We start from the raw sequence: 20582 nt of genomic DNA, 5'->3' as shown, positions 1-20582 counted from the left end.
ATGACTCAACATTACAATGCACATGTACTCATGTGAGACAAAATGGCTTGAGCAAGCCTTGCAAGACATCACTGACACTCGGTCTGCTATGATGAGACCAACTCTTTGACATGCTTGTGATGGTGAAGGTTGTGGGCTGATGCCAAGCTTGGTCGTCTGTGATGATGTGCATGCACCTCATGGGGACATCTTGCTGAAGCGAACTCTTGCCTCCGTTGCAACTGGTGCATTGGTTTGGCCCCTTCATCCATTCTTGGGTATGGTTGAACCGACAACACACTGATGCATAGTGTCTGTGCTGATCTTCAAGTGTGTGCTGGTGGTCATGCGCATCAACTTGCCGAAGTACATGTTCAGCCCCAGTTGGACTTGCTTCTTGTCTTCGCCTTGGTGAGTGTGTTGAATGGGTTGGATTGCATGTGTGTGCTCAACGACATGCATGCTGCTGGATGCTTGGCATGTGATCAACAACATTGCTCACCATGTTTGCTCTGTGTCAGCGGCTGGGATAGATCCTTAACTCGTACTGGCGCAGTTTCATCTACGAGTGCATGTTGCGTCCACTGCTGTTCCTGTTCCTGTTGCAACTCATTGGACTGTTCGCGCAACTTCATGTTCTTCTTGAGTTGCTGCTTCAACACATGCAACTCCTTCTTTGTTCCATCTTCTGCCTTCACGCGATCTTCCTATCGTGCCGTCACTTCATAGCCTGAGTCTCCAAAGTTGCTTTCATTATCAGTGGATCTGCTTGATCTTGCAACTTTGCTCCGCCTCTATGTTGTCAACAACCTTCCTCTTGCATTCGCTGCGTTCACTGCATTCGGTATGCTGCCTTCAACTGTTGTTCATGATGCTGCTGCTTGATGTCCTTGTCCATGAACAACTTGATGTCTTCGTGAGTAGGTAAGCCCATGGACACTTGATCGACTGCATCCCCAAGCGTGCTCTGAACGGTGTCTTCGTCTCTGCTCTCTTGGAAACCATTGTACTTGTACTGCTAAGAGGCAGATGAACACATGTGATACCTGGAGACATGGCAACACTCATAGCAAGCAATCTGTTAGTCAAAAACCAAAATGAACATGAGAACTGACTTGCAACATACCTGGGTAAATGATCATGAAGGTTGCGCAATTTTGGCCGGGAGGTCGGGAGACTGACTGCCAACACTGAACAAGGCACAGTCCGGGCTGCTAGGAGACTGACTGACTGCTGGAACTGCGAAATGCGCAATATAGTTGGGCAGTTGGCTGCTGGGACTGCGCAATGCGTGATTCCTGCTGGGAAACACTGCTGGCCTAGGGACAAATTTGAGCAAATTTTTGGGCCAAGCAGCCACTGACCTCTAGAAATGTGTAATTCAGTTCAGGAGGCCAGTGTTGGGCCAAAATGCACAAATCTAGAGAGGAAGGTGAGCCTTCCTTCTCTAGATTGCGCAATGCAGCGTTGGTGAAGGCAGAGACCAGGCCAAGGTTGGCCCGACTCGCTGACGGGCAACTGAAAGCAAGTCGATGAAATGCATGGCGACACTAAGTGATAGCAGAAGTGATAAACAGTGCATGCAAAACATGAATGGAAGATTGAGCAAACAGATCAACATGCATGTGGGTGAGGCCGTTCGCCGGTTGGGTGAACGTCTGTGCAAAACAGTTTCATGCATGCGACAATAGTGAGATAGCAACGAAAATTGAAACAAAGCTAGGACAAGCTAGAATATATGTAAACGACAATGAGCGCTCAAAGAAATCAAGCAAACAATACTCCCACAAGCGAAAACACCAAAAGCGATAGAAAATGCAGCACAAGGCATGGGAAGCGAGCTTACCCCAAAACAACTGAGCTGGATGTGCTGACTGCTCCTAGATGTGATGTGGGATGTCAGAGCCACAAGGTTGATGTGAGGAATGAGCTCTGCAGCGTCTAGTTGATGAGTTTTGATAACATCGGGGCTGTGACGCGCATGCCACAAATCTAGGGGAAGCGACACTTGGTGGGAGGTTTCTGAAATCATTCTTGCATGTAACCTCCAACTGCTAAACATAGATCCCTGAAACAAGGGATGCCTTTGTATGCTGTCTTGAGAGAAGCAACGCATGCATGCAAGTTAGTTTTTCTCAATCTCAGAGGGAACCCGTCAACTCAGCTGCGCATGCAAGATACGCCTCGACTGCTGGAGAAAAATGCGCATTTCTGGCTATAAGCTGGGTTGACTGCCTAAGGGGATTGCGCAATTTCTGGGTAGAGCAGTTAATTGCTGCCCAGATTTGTGCAAATCCTGGGCTGAACAACCTGTTGATGGGCAAAATTGCGCAAATCTTGCTGGGAGGGTTGGCTGGTAGGATTGCGTAGTTCTGGAGCCCAGCGAGCTGTCAGAGGGAATTGCGCAATTCCTGGAGGGAACGTTGGTTACCCTCCAGAAATGCGCAAATTTCACTGGGAAGCTGCTTAGCCTGTAGCTGGACCAAGTCTGGGTAAGCAGCCTGTGAGGGGAATGGATCGACGGTGATTGACAAGCTGCCTTTGTGCAAGGAAAACACTGAAGCTTGAGTACTTGACGAAGCAAGACAAAGTGTTGTGTAAGGTTGGTAGGGAGGCTCCAAAATAGGCTAAGGCAAAATTTTGGAGAGTAGTTGTAGCCACTACAACAGCTAGGTTATAGGTTTGTGTTATTGATATAAATGTTTACACTTGAAAATGTACAATGTATGACTCCAAGATCAAGGGCAGAATCATGTGACAATACTCCTTCAAAGGCAAGAACAAAAGGTTAGCAAATGACCCTCCCAAATGAGCTCAAAAGGGAAGCAATGTATTTTTCGCTATAAATATATATTTATAAATAAATGATCAAGTCGGTTAAGAGACAGGTTATGTTGGCTTGATAGAGAGCCCTAATACACTATAAATACAGGCCTCTCCTCATTCATTCGAACACACAATTATCACAAGATCATTCGGTCTACAATTGATGCGAAGGAGACTGTGCTTGGGTGCGAAGAAAAGGAGACAAAGGTAGTGGCAAAGAAGTATGTCCATAGCCACAAAAGTCTGTCCATAACTGCAGGAAGGACTGTCTCACGTGCAAGGTTAGGGCATCACTTTTTCTGTCCTCAATATCAAAGAAAATGCTCGGTCTTGAGTCCATTTGAAAGGTAGATCCATGCGAAGAAGGTTGACAATTGAAACGAGGGTTTAGGAGGGCTAGAAGAGCCCTAAACCCCTCTCACGTACGAAGGTGCAGATCTGGATTAGGGCTGAATTACAGTCCTAAGGTCTCTTGATGATAAAGGCTGGTTCTAGGCCTAAAGAGCTCGGTCATTGGGCTAGAAGATAGCTCCAAGCACAGTGAGGAAGAGGAAGACCTTGAAGAGCAAAAGGGTCATTCACACGTGGAAGAAAAGTGTCATCTTCAGGTCTGCAACTAAGATTTCTGAGCAGTCCATTCCAAGAAGCAGATTTCATTGTCTCAAGACAGTGTTGAGGAGATCCACTAGGCTAGTGGACCATCTTGAGCAAGGGAAACTTGAAGGACAACGAAGAAGGAAGGAGGAAGCCAGTTCATCCATTCATGGCAGCAGATCTGATCCATGTAACAGCAGACTTGCAGTAGCAGTATGGTCTAGCCTTGATCTTGGAGTCACATTGGTAAGAAGAGTCTTGTATTGGTCTTGGAAATTTTGTCAAGTGAAGATATCATAAGAAGAATTACCATGGGTTTTCCCTCTCAGATTTGGAGAGGTTTTTGCCCTGGCTGCTGCCTATATCTTGTGTTACTGTTCTTTTATTTATCTTGCATGATAGCTGGTTGATGAAGCTAACAATATCTAACATATAAAAGATCTTGTTTGAATAAATCTAAAGGAAAATTTAGCTCACAAGCACAGTGAGGAAGAGGAAGACCTTGAAGAGCAAAAGGGTTATTCACACATGGAAGAAAAGTGTCATCTTCAGGTCTGCAACTAAGATTTCTGAGCAGTCCATTCCAAGAAGCAGATTTCATTGTCTCAAGACAGCGTTGAGGAGATCCACTAGGCTAGTGGACCATCTTGAGCAAGGGAAACTTGAAGGACAACGAAGAAGGAAGGAGGAAGCCAGTTCATCCATTCATGGCAGCAGATCTGATCCATGTAACAGCAGACTTGCAGTAGCAGTATGGTCTAGCCTTGATCTTGGAATCACATTGGTAAGAAGAGTCTTGTATTGGTCTTGGAAATTTTGTCAAGTGAAGATATCATAAGAAGAATTACCATGGGTTTTCCCTCTCAGATTTGGAGAGGTTTTTGCCCTGGCTGCTGCCTATATCTTGTGTTACTGTTCTTTTATTTATCTTGCATGATAGCTGGTTGATGAAGCTAACAATATCTAACATATAAAAGATCTTGTTTGAATAAATCTAAAGGAAAATTTAGCTCACAAGCAGTTATAGAGAAATCATTAACTGATCAAGCCCTTAGATTTCTCGACAACATCTAGTGAGCACAAGACAGTGAAATTGTGAAATCTTAGTGATTGGGTAAAGAAGGACTTTCATCCAAGTGTGCAGTGTTCAAGGGAGAGTGCAAGGGGCAGCAAGGGAAGGATCCAGATTAGCCAAGCAAGATTAAATGACATATATACAAAGGGCTTGATCAGTTAGATCATTTCCAGGTTTTTTCTTGTATTTGTATTTTTCCTCAGAGGGTCATTATCCCAAGAAGGGAGAACTTGTATGTTGTAGATTATTATTAATGAAACAATAGATTTTGAAGTGAAAAAATTTATGTGTACATGTGGATGAGATTGGTGTATTAATTTGTTTCTTTTGTTTACTTGTTAAAATCCCAGTACCGTTTTCATAATAATATATTTTACAGCAAGGAATTTGCTAGGAAATAAGTTGCTGGGGTTAGAAAATTAACAAATAAAAAAATATCATGCAAAATTTCTGAATTTATCTCTTCTATGTTAGGCTGCCAATAGTCCTAAAAATCTACAATTTCTTCCATGGACGCATTACTTTATGCATTATAAATCAGTTCTACATATTGTTTCCAATAATTCTTACTCCTATCATGATGAAAAATCTGAAAAGTGATGTCCATAACTTCGTGCACTAGGATGTGCTTGTTTTCATTGTCAATTCATTATCATTCAAGGGCTTGTATTCAAGATTATCTCTCTCAATATCATAACAAGAAAGATCATGAAGGTGTAAAGCTTAGCAAACTCTCAACTTCACAAGGAGAGATAAATGCATAAGTGTTCTCACCATGAAAGTCTTTTCCTTGATCTTCAATGGAAACATAACGTGCTTTTTTATGTGCTTGAGAAGTTTCGTCACCAATGCTTCTTCTTGTGTTTGGTATTTAATGGAGGTATTCGAAGAGTCCTCATCTTTGTGTTCTTCAAGTGATGGTGCCATCAGATATTCCAAGCCCTCATCATCCTTGTCTTCTGAATCTGAAATACTAAGCAAAAATAACTCTGGGGAAGGAGAAGAGGATGGTCATCCAAATGTAAGTCATTTTCAAGCTTTCATGGATGAGGCTCGTCATATTTTACTGAAAAAATGTGCATCTTTTTTTATTTTTCTTGCGCAAGTGAGGGATTATAATTTATTATCATATTCCATCATTAAACCGTCAACCTTTTTTTATATTCAATCTTGAATATCAACATGAATACATGCATCTTTAACATAAATCCGATGTTTTTGGAATTCTTTGATCAAATATGGAAATAATTTTATCTCCTTATGGCTGAAATTTCAATTCCAATCCCATGCTTTTCTTTCCTTGCATTCAATATGTAAACATCTTCACCAAGGCATCTTTGTGACAATGTTAGTCTTTACCACATAATTCATAAAAGATGCAAGGTTTGCCTTGAAGCCAACCAACGATTTCCATCAAATTTTAGGGCATGGGTAGTCTATGTATCCAAATGAAGCCTATATTGATATATCAGAACACAACAAAAATACAAAGGAGTGAATAAATATTCCCAAAGTATTCCTTTGGTAGGATTCGTATCCTTTTGTTTAAATTATACAAGTTGTTGGCTTTTTGAAATTTGAGAATTGCATGTCAGTCATACTTCATACCAATAACAAAGTGTGGAGTTGCCAAGATAAGCCTTCAAAAGCTTTCAAAATTGATGGATATGATCATCTCTATACCCAACAATGCTTTCAAAATTTGTAAGGAACAAGTGTTGAACAAAATCTTTAATTCAACACTTACAAAATGTAATGAAGCATAGTCTTCATATTTTCTAGGAGAATGGACTTTATCCTAGGTAATGATGCCAAAATGTTACCTTCCAACTTGTACTTGATGATAAAATACCTAATCCACAAGGTACAACTGAGAGAGAACTACTAGGACAATCACCAATATCACCTAAGTAACCTATCCTCTTCACTTTAGGTCAGCTCTCCTTCGGCTCAAAGGGGGTATCCCTAGGTAGGATTATTAAAGCTAAACAACGAGATACAAGGTGATATGAGAGTGGTTTTAGTAAAACAATATTTTTTGGGGTTTTAAAAGGGTTTAAATGGGTAATGGAAGGAAGTAGATGTTAGTGTTAATCTGATAAGGGTGATGGAGTCAAGGGGATAACTAAGAGGGTTTATTCTCTTATGTGTTCGAAATGGAAATAAGGTTAAAAGATTCAGTGAGCATGACTTTAAGCTTGTTAGAATTTAATGCAGAAATTCTACAAGGAAGAGGTTCGAAGGATCCACCTTCAACTAGGCAACTTAGCTTTACCCTAGAAATTGATGTTAATGATCTTGCTAGAATCTCTAGAGGATATATAAAACAGACTATTGCACATCAAAGACTAAGATAACAAAGGAGACAAGCGGTGTTACCATGTGCAAAAGTCCTTCTAAGTGGTATATTTTACCTTTCATGGGATCGAGTTGTTGGTCTTGCCTATGTAGAAGAAATCACACCATTTAAAACTTTAAGCGCCAAAATATTTATCTATTCAACAAAGAGAGCCCTTAGACATTGCATATGATCCAAAATTCCAACCATACAAAAATGAGAGAGTAAACTCTTATATAGGTTTCAACCCAACTCTTCTCAACAATAAAATAATAATTTTTTTCTTAGATCCACTAATGTTTACAATAAATACAATAGAATAACCTCTTCAACAATAGTGCTCACACATAACCAACTCCATGAGACAAATCAACAATAATAAAATAAAGGAGTTGGTTATGCAACAACCTTCAAAAAGTTCTCCATAGTGAAAAATCCCATCAATAGTCTCTAATTATGTGTGCCATGTGGACTCAAGAGCTAGGACTCTTCTCACCATAAGCATACATCAATATTGATCTCCCAAAATGCCTAAAGTGCTTAGGCAATAAAGGTGGGGTGCTCCTAAAATGAGTGGTGAAAATGCGTGAGAACTTTCCCATGGCAAATTTTGAGAACACCATATCTATGTCTTTTGTCGGGGTTTCTATTATGATCACATTTTGGAAATTAGACGACCACTATGCATCTATTGGCATTGATCTAGTGTAAATCTAGGTGCTTTGTCAAAATATAATTGCTCTTGAAGCTAGGCTGCCCTCAAATATGCTTGATGCCCTAGATCTAGGAGTTAGAACCTTCTAAATCTTCTCCAAGGTGGATGTGCATCTATCCAAGGTGGAATGACCTCCCCAAAGTATGTAAAGACCTAGTAGAAGCCTCATAAAGTGGTACGTGTGACCCTTTGATTGGGATGTACTTTTCCAAATGTGAGTAAATGTACAAATAAAACTCCTCCAAGGTGGACATCCTTAACGATAACATGGATATGTCCGTAAGAAGGCTCCAAAGGGGTGGGTGTTTTCCTAAAATGAGGGTTTCGAGCTTGGAGTCTAGACCATGTAACCTCCTCCCAAGTGAGATGTCCCTGCAATAAGCATGAGAAACCATGTAAAGTAACCTCCAAAGTTGAAGTCCTCCATCATCAAGCATGAAACGAGTCAATACCTTCAAAGATGATGTGTGAGGTCACCAAGAAGTATTCCCCTCCATAATGGCATAAAAAGGTGCATAAGGGTGGATATCCTTCTCAAATCAAGAAAATGAATATATGGAACAAGACCTTAACACGTGGAATGCCAAGAATATGCAACCATCCATGAAATGAAGGGATGGCCCCATTTAATCCAACAAAACGCCTAAACATGTGTACAAAATAATTCTTAAGATGGCACATGTGGACAAATAAGGCATGAGGAGATGTAAGGTGGTAGGATGAGTAAGTCAAATATGCCATGAACCATGTGCCAAGTCAACTGATTCATCATGGAGATGGATGACTTCAACAAAATATGTATGAAGCGGAAATAATTGTGCACGTGCCTCTAAACGGGAGCCCTACAAGGGAAGCACTCTAGTTAGAAACATGCTCCATGCTATAAGTAAGCCCTCCACATGTGAATCTTATGCGTAGTAGCTAGGGCATTGGAGAGGAGAAACCCTAGCCATGCCCACATCCATCCATCCAAGTAACAAAACACGTGTGGAAAGGTGAGTGCATGCCAATTGCTCTATGCCATGGTGAAGGTAATCAAATGGGTATGCATATATAATGTCCACTTAGCCCCAAAGTACTAGGGTGTTCCACCAAAAGAGCCATACATCCTCATGTCCAATCATCTAGCAAAGAAAGGAGACTAGAACATCACATGGTGAAGTGTAATACCAACCAATGTACCATCAAAACCTTTAGCACATCCTCATCCTTGTCTCCAACAATACAAGTAACCGAGTGAAATCCTAGCCATCAAAAGTTCTTTGTGATGAAAATCAAAAGGGTAATGACAAAAGTCACTATTATAGGCCTCATCGAAAATGAGAGGTAATAGCCTAACAGGGATATGTTGGAAATAATACTGAGAGGGGGGGGAGGTGAATCAGTATTATCAAGTCAATTATTTTCTTTTTCAAACCCAGATTATATACGCTACTTCAGTTAGTAAAAACCGCGTATATACGCAACTACAGATAAGGAAACCCGCGTATATAATGCAGACTTATAATTTAATTTATCTTACAGATGTTGATCATTAATCTGTGTATCAGAATCAAATAGACAGTACCAGAAACAGTGAAACAGAGCAGAAGACAATCACACACAAGAACACAAGATATAAGGAGGAAACCCAATGTGGGTGAAAACCCCCTGCTGCAATTCGTCTCTATCTTCTTTTAATTAGAAACTTCTTTTTACAATGTTTCTGTACTGGTGCAGTCTTTACCAGTACGCAGGCTGCTACCTGCAGAGAGCTACAACCCTCTCTCGTTCTCCAGCTTTTCCTGGAAGGGAGCTCCAACCCCCTTAGTTCTTGTACTAGCTGGGATACTAGTACGCAGGCTTCTACCTGCAGAAGGCTACAACCTTCTCTTTCTTCCAGGGACCACGTTTCATTAATTTTCAGACTGGATCCATGAATAACATCAATCAAACATCAAGAATTTCTGCATCAAACAATCTCCTTTTCACCAATCAAAACTGAATCAAATAAACACTTCTCTGACCGCTGTACCCAGAACACAGTAACAGTAACCACACACCAAGTCTGACCCCAGAACACTGCAGCAATAAACAGAAGCAGCTAAAGCATAAATCAAGAGATGTACGCTACTTCAATAACCAGAAACCTGCGTGCATACGCTTCTGTGTCAAGATGAACCTGCGTATACGCTTCTTTGACTCACAGAAACAACGTGTATACGCACCTTCGCTTCACTGAACCTGCGTACAGATCTATAAAGGATAATTCACTCTTTCAAACATTCAGACATTAGTTAACCTAGATTATCAGATTTATAGATCGAGCGTGCGCCACATATAACAGATCAAAATCATACAAAGATACTATAATTCAAGCCTTAAGATTTTGACCCATCAATAGAACTTATCCTTCTCCTTGCGCTCAGGTTCCTCCTTCATTCAGATCCAGATCTGCACCATAACCCAATCACCAGTATTCCAGATCTAGCACTTTATCAGATATTCAATAATTCAGATGATGACCTTGCCTAATGATCTCCTTCCTCTTTTATAGTCCTAGGCCTTTCTCAATACCAAGGTCCAAAACCATAACAAATCAATACCATGGACCCAATACTTGGGATCAACACACTTGACGAGATACTATGGTCCAAAACCATAGGTTCAAATACCAAGGACTAAATACCACGGACCAAAAATAAGTTCTCCCACATGTACGTGCTTTCCCTTGCGTGAAAGTGCGTGTATACGCATACGCGTCTTTGGAACGTCTAACCCGCGTGTATACGCGACTTAGTTAAGGTTAACCTGCGTATATATGATTTCCTTCATTTTGAGGGCCAGAACTGAGATCTGTCAGCAAAGTGAGTTGCCATCAAGGACAACACCTGTACCATAGCGCCATACCTGTGCCATAATGGCAACAGGATAATCTTTTTAATATCTATTTTTCATTTATGAATGGTGGTTTTTGTATTCCGGAAAGAGTTCAATGGTTTTCTTCTAACTTTTTAGTTCTACTAAACCTTTTGGGATGTTGGTGATCGTCCCTTTGGTTAACCACCTTTTGATTTTTAATCCATCCATGTTTCGATATATTCTGCTTTAGGCTTTAGGCTGCAGAGACTTCTGGTATAAAAACGATGTATCTTTCTTTGCCTCATTTTGTCATATTTCAGATAATAGAAATCAATAGATTGCTTTACTCTTTATAAGTCACATGTCATCTTTGATCAATGATAAACAATAATGGTAATAAATTAAGAGTTTTATCTTTTTAGATCATATCTGGAATTCTATTGAACTGAATTGTTTTCTAACCCAAAGTAGGCTCCATCCTCCATTGTTCTATTTTGCCTTTGTTGGGTTCCAGTTAAGTTTTGTAGAGAAGTTGATTCCTAGGTAGGTACATATACAGATGCTTTCTAGTATGTTCATATGGTATATTTGGATATTTTATTTGGTTTGATTTAAGGGTCATAATATTAATCTTTTCTGTATTTACTATTTACTATCATTCTGAAATGGGCTAAATTTAAAGTTTGTATTTCCTATTTTTGCGTTCCCGACTAAATAGGAGAACCATGTCTTTTGCATATATGAGTATTATCGTGAGGTTTGCTTGAAGCGAACAAAGTTCCTTCTACAAATTAATTTCTCCCAAAAGACTTGGAATGTCAAGATATCCATTTAGGATATAAATATTTTATTAAATAAAATGAATAAGAATGAATGATTTACAAATGAGAACGAGAGGCTTGCTTATATACCAAGCAAGTGTCTCTTCATGAAGAGTCATGTCCTATTAGACATGCCTCTTCAACCTAATTACTAGCTTAACTAACTATTATTTATGATTATTATCTTTTACATTATATTTATATTATTTATATATTTTATTCATTACATTGCCTTCTTCCTCAAAAAGCTTTGTCCTCAAAGCTTGTCGATGAAAAAGGCTTGATCTCTTTTTCTGCTTCGAAAGTCTTTCTGTCTCGGAACAGTCATCTTCGTCGATACAAGCTGATATGATCTTCTTAGTGACAAACAAAATTGTCGCACTGAGAAGGGATCAGACCATCCTAGATTAATCTTCTGTATAGTATTCTGATCACTGGAATTTTGTAACAACTTGTTAGCATAAGACTGGATTGAGGTTACATCACTATTATTTGGAACATCAGTTTGTTGTTTCGGTTCTGAATGGTTCAGATATGTAGCATGGTTGATTCGTCTATTCTCATGATTCAGATGCCGATATAAAGTTTTTAGATTTTCTTCTGGCGAAGATGTTGTTGAATTGGTTATGGAACATTCACTTGGGATGTCTATTATCTAAATTGCAACATCTACATGTGTCGTTTCTTCAATTGACCTGTCTTCTTGAGTTGTCATATTCACTGGATCGGTATTCGTTCCCTTATTTTCAACTTGAATTGTTGTGACTAGAGATTTCGATACTTCTTCTTGAGTGACTTGTTCCAACTTATCTTTTAATGCTTTCCTATCCTCCTTAAGTTTCTTAGTTTGATTGAAAAGACTTTGATTATGGTTTCTCAGACGTAAAAGTTCTTTGGTTTTTGATTCATCAACCTTATTTTCAGTGTTTTGAGTTTTTAGTTTTTCATCTTTTAGATCTCTGATTTGTTCTAATAATTTTTTATTAAGGTTCTTTAAACGTAAATTTTCCTCTTCTTGTTTTGATAAATGCTGCTTGAGTTCTTTCTTTGAGACTTTAGTTTTCTTCACTTGTGCCAGTGATTTTTTGACGTGGTCCTTGAGACAAGAAATTTCTTCGTCCTTTTCCATTATTTCTTTGTAATGTATATCACAAGATTTTTATGTTCGCATTCTAACACTTCCTTGCTTTGTTGAATTTTGGCTATTTTGTCATTCTTTTGATCTTTTAGCTGCACTTTCTCGGTACACTGGATAACATCATTCTGTGGAAGTGATAATGGATGTAGAGAATCGAAGAAGGAATCCATTCTCTTTCTCTCCTCAACCTGTTGCTCAATTATTGTAATTAATTGTTCTATATCTCTTGTGATTGATTGTCTTTGTTCTTTACTCAGGGATTCCATATTTTTTTCTTTTTCTTCACTTCTTTTAACTTTGTATGGAATTTTATTTTATTTATTTATTTATTATTATTATTATTATTTTTTAAAATTTTTTATTTTATTTTATTTATTACTTATTTTATCTCATTTTTTTATATATATATATATATTTCCAACATTCTCCCTTAATGTGGATTGTTAAAAACTTGAATACCCTTTTATTAAAAAAAATACATACTCCTTTATATTGTTGCCCTCTATATATGTAAGTATTTCTTTATATTAAGACCCTTTTTCAAAATAACTTTATTATCTTAAAATAATAATAGTTTCACTTCTCTTTTTTTTTTAATAATAAATTGGTCCCTTTTTTTATATACTTAATTACTTCCTTGATAAATTTTTAATGTCACCCCACTCAATAAATATAAAGGTCACGTTTTTTCAGTCTTTTCATATGACACGGTCACAATTTTAAAATACCATGGGCTATTACCATGGGTTGTTTTTAAAACCTCTGTTAAAATGTTCTCCACGTAAAAAGTAAAACGTATTCCTTTTGTTTGTTTGTTTGTTTTTTTTTTTTTTTTTTTTTAACTTTTTAAAATACCATGGACAATTACCATGGGTTGTTTTTAAAACCACGGGGGTTGTTTTTAAAACCACGGGCTTCTTCACGTAAAAAGTTTTAAATATACTTGGTATGAGATTTTGTATCCGTTTTGTTTTTTCTTTTACTTTTTTTTTCTTCCTTTATTTTATTTTATTTTATTTACTTATATTTTTTTTGGTTTTTTTTTTTCTTTTCTTTTTAATGGCCAAAGGCCTAGAAAAATGGAGAAAAGGAGAAACTCCTAAATTTTGAGCAAAATGCTTCAATTGTACGGCAACAAGGTTGACGAATTTCGACAACCAAGGACCTTGATCGGAGAACGAGCTCTGTGCACCGGTTAAGCAACCTAGAGGACCGAACTCCTCTGATACCAAATGAAGCGAGCAAAGTTCCTTCTACAAATTAATTACTCCCAAAAGACTTGGAATGTCAAGATATCCATTTAGGATATAAATATTATATTAAATAAAATGAATAAGAATGAATGATTTAAAATGAGAATAAGAGGCTTGCTTATATACCAAGCAAGTGTCTCTTCATGAAGAGTCATGTCCTATTAGACATGCCTCTTCAACCTAATTACTAGCTTAACTAACTATTATTTATAATTATTATCTTTTACATTATATTTATATTATTTATATATTTTATTCGTTACATTGCTATACTTATCCTTGAGTTTCCTACTAATTGTAAGCACTATTCTAGTTTACGGTTTACCTATGTTGATCCTAAAGAGGTCCAGGCATAGGGGATGTTCTTGTTTTAAAATTTACTTTGATATTAATCCCGAGAACCTGATCACATGTGTACATCCTTTGATTTCATACATTGTTTTTTACCAAGGAAAACCTCCTGGGGAAACCCAAGGGGCGCTTCATCAAATTCGTGGATGGCATCCCTTGGAAACCTGTTGGCATACACTAGTGAGTGTTACCCAAGGGGATTGGAACTAGGTACCTAGTAACACAGAACTAGCCAAATGCCCAACAACTTTGGTAACAACTGGTTGAGCTAACCCCTTGGGGTAATTTTGATTTCATTGCTGTTACCACGATGTTATATTTGGTTGTATAGTTTTTTGATATGTTGTGATTTTTCAACTCTTACATTCTTTTGGAGAACTCTTTTCTTGGGAATTTATCTCATGCTCTGTGATAATCCATTTAAACACCAGCATACATCTTTATTTTCTGTACATTCTTCTGAGCGACTCTCAAGGCAATCAAGTTATCTACTGTTTTGTGCTCTTAAATAAATCAAAGTTGACCTGAGCTGAAGTCTGATGCCATTAGATTCTCAGGTCATGTCCTTATTTGTTGTAAAGTATCATGCCATCTCATGTCGTGAGAACTGAAGTTGGAATTACCATGTTGGAGCTGGAAGCATTTCACTTATCTCAAGCTTTATATTGTATTATTGGGCCTTTTGTCCATTCTGTAGGGAATCTAATGTAAGATTGAAATTAAGTACATTCCTAATGTTTGTTTTCACTATGTCCATTTCTAATTGTAGCTAGTCTTATTTGAAATTCCTTTATATTCCTTGCTTTCACATTGGCAAGATGCTGGACTCTTTTTCCAATATTTTCGGTTGTAAATATACCCATTTTTTCATCTTTGATTGAGTTATTTGTATATTTCCATAGCAGCTTGTATTGGAGCTTCTTGTGACTTGTCCTGACCCTTATTGTTTTTTAATCATGTTGGAAAATTTCATTTGATGTAGCATGGAGGGCACTGTCTATATATTTTGCTTTCTTGATTTTCTTTTGGATATTTGCTTATAGCCTTATACAATCTTGAAGCTTGCTAGTGATGGTAGAATTGAGAGGTTCTAGGAATCTAGTTCCTGTTCAAGGATGAAGTTCTTAGTTGATGAATTCAGATTGTAATTCCTGTAATCCTTGATGCTTTGTTCTGTTGAATGAATATGTAATATCCTCACTTGCTGAATTAGTTTCCAATAGGCTAAATTAGGTTTAATTACTGTTTATACTGTCATTGTGTGGACAGTTACATGCAAGTTTTAAGCTTATGGAACTAAACTGAATATGTATATGCCGTATTTGATTCTATGTGAATATCAATGAAGCAAAGTTTTATCCTGAAAAAATAAATTAGGTTTAAGGAGATAGTCAACTATTCTATTTTCTGTGTCATGGATAAATATCATCTCACCCACTTTCTACCAATCTAGTCCATTGTGGATGGCATGCCTTTGTTGACTACCTAGTTTCAATACTTCTCCAAATAGGTTTATGGAGATTTGTTGGGTTACCTCTTAAGGAACTTCATTTAGACATTACTTGTTAGTGCTTGGTGTAGAGAAGATAGCCTATTTGCTATATCTTTTGAGGAGTCTGTATTTGGGGAACTTACCCTTTGGGTTCATTTCCAAAGGATGGAGATTATATTTTTATAGTGTTTTTGGTATTGAAATTTTTGGTGGTAACTTGGGATTGATTAGAAATGTACATGTTATCTTTCTGTTTTTGTGCCACGATGGAAAGGTGTGAATGCTGAAGACATTATTACTATCAATATAAATACAGTTAGTTCTCTTAGGGAAGACAGGATAATGATCTATTCGACCAATAGTATATCTGATTCTCCCTTTATCCATTACATTGTATTTCCTCTGAGAAAATTTAGGACGCCATATCTCATTTGGGAATGTTTTTAACGATAATTGGATGTCAGGACTCAGTATACATACTGTTGAGACGTGGTCATGTGGCATGGGTGGATTCATATATGAACTATGTCCGGGGTGATTTGGATTTTCAGTTATATTACTTATATCGTGGAATACTTAAACTTCATAGATGAAACCATTGCTGGGTTTGGGATTACTGTTCTAATATGGTCAGAGTGTGTTAGAAATCCACTGCCTTGACATTTTGTTACACCTAAGGGGTTGGTGGATTTGTGACAGTGGTTTTCTTTATTGACAAGATGGGGTTGCTTCCCTTTCTGGGCAAAATATATAATTGGATGGGAAGAAAATGGTATAAAAATATTCTCATGTGGGTTCTAAACTTCTAAACCTCTAAGTAATCATGTGGGACCTATGAATTGAAGTACGAGAAAGATTTCTATAGCAAACCATAAATGAGTTGTACCTTTACCATGGCATGATCTGTAGGCTGTGTGCATCTACATCCTTGAGACCCCAGAAAATTTCTCAAGCATTTGTCAACTTGCTTAGGTGCCAATGTCTTCATGTTTCTTAGTTCTAGCAGTTCGTGATGAGAAGAGTACAAGTATTGCAAACGGTGTCCGTTTCATCCCATATTTTAATCTTGCTGTCTGTTTTTTCTTTTAGATGAGTCTGACATGGGATTTTTTGAGTATATTCTCTTGGAAACATTTGTTGTAATATCACTATATTGGAAAACTGAATGTATTGTTTGCATAACTATTTGTTGTTAAATTTACGCAAAGTAAATCTTGACATGCAATAATGAGTGATTTTTTTCTGCAGACAAAGATTCAAGTGGAACAATAGATTTGGAAGAATTGAAGGAGTGCTTCCGTGAACTGCAAGTTTCTTTTACAGATGACGAAATAACAGAACTGCACCAGATATGTGATATGGATGAAAGTAAAGGGATTGAGTTCAAGGAGTTTATTGTCTGTCTAAGTCTTGTATATATTCTGTGGGAGCCTACCAATCCTAATTCTGTATCCTTAAAATGGTCTGATGGAAGTGAAACTTTTGCAGCATAGAGTAGGTTCTAAGTTTTATAATTAAATTGAATACAAAGTACCTTTGCAGTTTGCTAGTACTTCGCTTTTGTTCTGAAAACTTGTGAGAAAAACATCTTTTTGGATTAATCTCATATTCTGATGTAATCAATTTTCAGACTTGCAGTTTTGCTTTTTACAGATTTCTTTGACATAAACCCATCAGAAATCACGAATTGGGTTGCCACATCTTGAAGCAACTTTTGATACTATTATTGATGCATTCAGATTCTTTGACAAAGATGGTGATGGTTATGTTAGTAAGAAAGAGATAGTCCAAGCTCTAAATGAAGCTTCCCCAGGAGGAAGAGCTGCAGATCAGATTGGCATCAAAAGATTTGGTTCGTAATATTCATATGCCTTTTCCTTTTCATGTTTTATGTATTTTTAGAAATTGATCATCAATATTTTAGTTTGATCTTTTGTAAAAACATAAATGAATGCCTTCTTTTGGGTTTTTAACAGTGGAGTACACATTCCAGGGAAACCCTCCAGGCACTTCCGCTCATTTTGAGTATGGTACCTGTGGTAAAGTGGCTGGTTGCAGTTTTGGCAACCTAACCCAGTGGGGACATTGAGTGAAGCCCAATATTATCCACAGGGACAGCCTGCCTAGGGACTTGACCACATGACCTCTTGCTTGTAATTCATAGCACTCAACCACTTGAGCTAACCCAGTGGGCTATAAATGAATGCTGTTATTCATTGTAAACCATGAAATATTGAATTCTCTGGTTTTATAATAGAATCCTGATTGTTAAAGAAAAAGACAAATTGCAGCTACAAAGAACAAAGAGAGAAAGAGCGACAGAGAAACTGTAGTCAATAAAATATGTATCTCTGCATTTTATTTCACACAATAAACATACTTATATACAAATACGGGACAGCTGAATGCTCAGTTTACCAAGGGATATTGAAAGCTACCTTATTTTTTGTTTTTATACTGGAACGAGAATTTCTGGAGAATTGGTAACTTTGAAAGATTGGCTGCCACTATTACACCAGATAGAACTATTTCATAAATGCCATAAACAGTCCAGTTACAACATGTCTCTGGAGACTTGAACCCACGCAGCTGAGGAAATGAATCTTTCACCAAACCATTATAGTTAAGATCCTTTGACTACCTTATCTACAAATGAAATAAAATCAAATTGCTAATGGGTTGGATGACCCGCAGTACCATTTTCAACAATCCCTCTACAGCTAATCATCCACCCAGGAGAGCTCCCTCAGAGCAATCTCTATCATAACAAAAATACACTACCAATACATCTTACCATTGATGGAGTTTCGAAGACTACCAAAATCTCCAACTAACTCTACCAACCTTGCATGCACCTCCTCTGGCCAAAGCCCTCACAATTGCCCGCAATAACAAAAAGAAACTACCAATACATCTTACCATTGATGGAGTTTTGAAGACTACCAAAATCTCGAACTCTACCTACATTGCATGCACCTACTCTGGCCAAAGGCCTCACATATGTTCACGATAGGCTTGCCATATCTACCGCAGGTTGAAGCAAAGATTCACAGTTTCTCCATGACAACAATATGCACCTATGCTAAACTGTAAGGCACTCAGTGTGCTTCTCGATACTTGGAGGCAGGCCGTAGTCACCTTTTCAAAAGTGCATCACCCATACTTATCACCTTTTTTTCCTTTTCTCTTCATCCAGTATAAAATCAAACCTATGCAAGTAATTTCGAATGGTAAAGCATATCACTTAAACTCATCTCTTCAACACAGCTGCATACACTTTCTTTGCAAACAGCTTGCCACACTATCCATTTTAACTGCGCATCAGCCTTATCTCAATCACTGTCTGATCTTCCTCCAGCAAATTTCAAAAGTCTCAGCTATGCAAACCATTTCCGTCTCTTCTTATACAAGTCCACACATTCATAGCATTTCCCAGCTCTCTCAGACCCTCTCACAAATGGTTCCCCCTCTCCTGGACTGGCTCTGATAACATGAAAATGGTTTCTTTCTCCCCGGACTGGCTCTGATACCATGATAAATAACAGAAAAAATGCAGCTGCAACAAACAATGAGAGGGAGACAAAAAAAAGTACTCAATAAACTATGCTGATGTGCATTTTATTCCCCACCATAAACATATTTATATATAACTGTGGGATAGATGAAATGTTCAGCACCCCATGTATCAAAAGACACCTTATTTACAAACAATTAAAATCAGAATTCCAGCTGGTTGGATGTCTAGCTGGCAGCTGTACCATTTTCAACACTGATATGGTGTTTTCTTCTTGCAGAGGAAATGGACTTCGATAAGAATGGAATGATCTCATTCAAAGAGTTTTTATTTGCATTTACACATTGGGTAGGAGTTGAAGTTGACGATGATGACAATGAGTAACTTCAAGCTAGGGGCCATAATGTGCCCTTCTACCTAACATGGTTTGTATCCTTTGGCTTTGCAACTTGAGAAACAAAATCTTGGGTTTTGTACAAGGAAATTTGCAAGCTGTTGTAAGCATTGTTTTGTCTACAGACATTATTGTGTTAATATCTCTCTATTTTCATCCTTTTTATGAGAACATGATGGCTTACACTCGGGCTTACCATGTTGGGCTAGGGATTCAAATAACTTTGAACAATATCATACTATTGTATAATTGGCATTTTCAAAAGTGCTACGGCATGAATGGTTTTCATTTTTCTGTTATATGTACAACTGCAACATGTGAACCCTGGATCTAAATGAGATAATTCCTTCTTTCATATAGAAAGCATCTGAAGGACACCATCCTGCATCTTAAATTCATTGAGGCCACGTTTTCCAAAAAGGTTTTCTACATGCTCCTGGCCTGACTTTTATTTGGAAAAGACAAGCCTTCCATGCACTAAAATTGAGTGCACATAATTCTAAATTACCAGTTTACATGGTTTGTCCTCTTTTAGATACTTAAAATGGTCTGCCAGTATATTGACAACTCTTGTATTTAAATGTTCTGCATGCATCAGTTTTTAAAATACAGATGCATGCATTAATATGGAAGGATGGCAAGTCATTTAAGATATTATGCAAATTTCTCTATTGGCACTGACTCCAAGTGCATGAAATTTTTGACAATTCAGTCTGAAGCTAGAATGACTATTTTTCTAATAAGATAAACTATCAAGTGATCATTGTCTTCTGCGTTGATGTCTAAGTTTCAATAATGAAATTACCATAATGTGAAATGCAGTTGTCCGTGGAATTACTGTTGAAATTTTATATGCTAAAGTCTTGGATGAGAGAAAAGAACGTCCTTGCACAGTAGGCCCTAATGTTTCGTTGGAAGTTGGACTTTGATGGGGGTTTTGAAGGAAAAACACTCTGATTAACTCGGGCTGAGTAGGTAATACTGTTAGGGTCCTGGCTTGCCAATGAATAATTAGGTTGATTTTGATGGCCCCATCAGGGGAGTTTTGTAAAAACTTGTACCAATGAGACATTGAAGTATAGGGTGACTTTAAGATTGTAATTGATATTCTGAAAAGGGAACCTCTGCCTAGTTATAAAAAGTAGGAAGCTAGATTTTCAGTCATATAACTGTTGCAAAGTCTTAATGTAGTTTGACCTTTTTAGAAGGAAAACCAACTAGCAACTAGCCAATTTTGCAACTGCTGTAGAG

The 20582-nt window shown here is 37.6% G+C and overlaps 1 protein-coding gene across 2 annotated transcripts in view; it reads left to right on the top strand.

The window, feature by feature from the left end:
- The window catches only part of LOC149170526 (putative calcium-binding protein CML21), a 61356-nt gene extending 41726 nt beyond the window's left edge, over positions 1-19630 (top strand). For both annotated transcript variants that reach the window (XM_089423914.1, XM_089423915.1), the window contains exons 3-5: positions 16672-16871; positions 17101-17275; positions 19218-19630. In XM_089423914.1, the coding sequence (XP_089280040.1) occupies positions 16672-16871; positions 17101-17275; positions 19218-19321 (479 nt within the window). In that variant the 3' untranslated portion in view covers positions 19322-19630. The remainder of the gene's footprint in view (positions 1-16671; positions 16872-17100; positions 17276-19217) is intronic.
- Positions 19631-20582: the final 952 nt, after the last annotated feature.

The sequence above is a fragment of the Pinus tabuliformis genome, chromosome 4_2 (genome assembly GCF_031772625.1).
Source record: "Pinus tabuliformis cultivar Carrire ecotype Pingquan chromosome 4_2, CPIR1, whole genome shotgun sequence".
NCBI lineage: Eukaryota > Viridiplantae > Streptophyta > Pinopsida > Pinales > Pinaceae > Pinus > Pinus tabuliformis.
The sequence above is the reverse complement of the archived record's forward strand: the minus strand, read 5'-3'. Positions and strand labels throughout refer to the sequence as shown.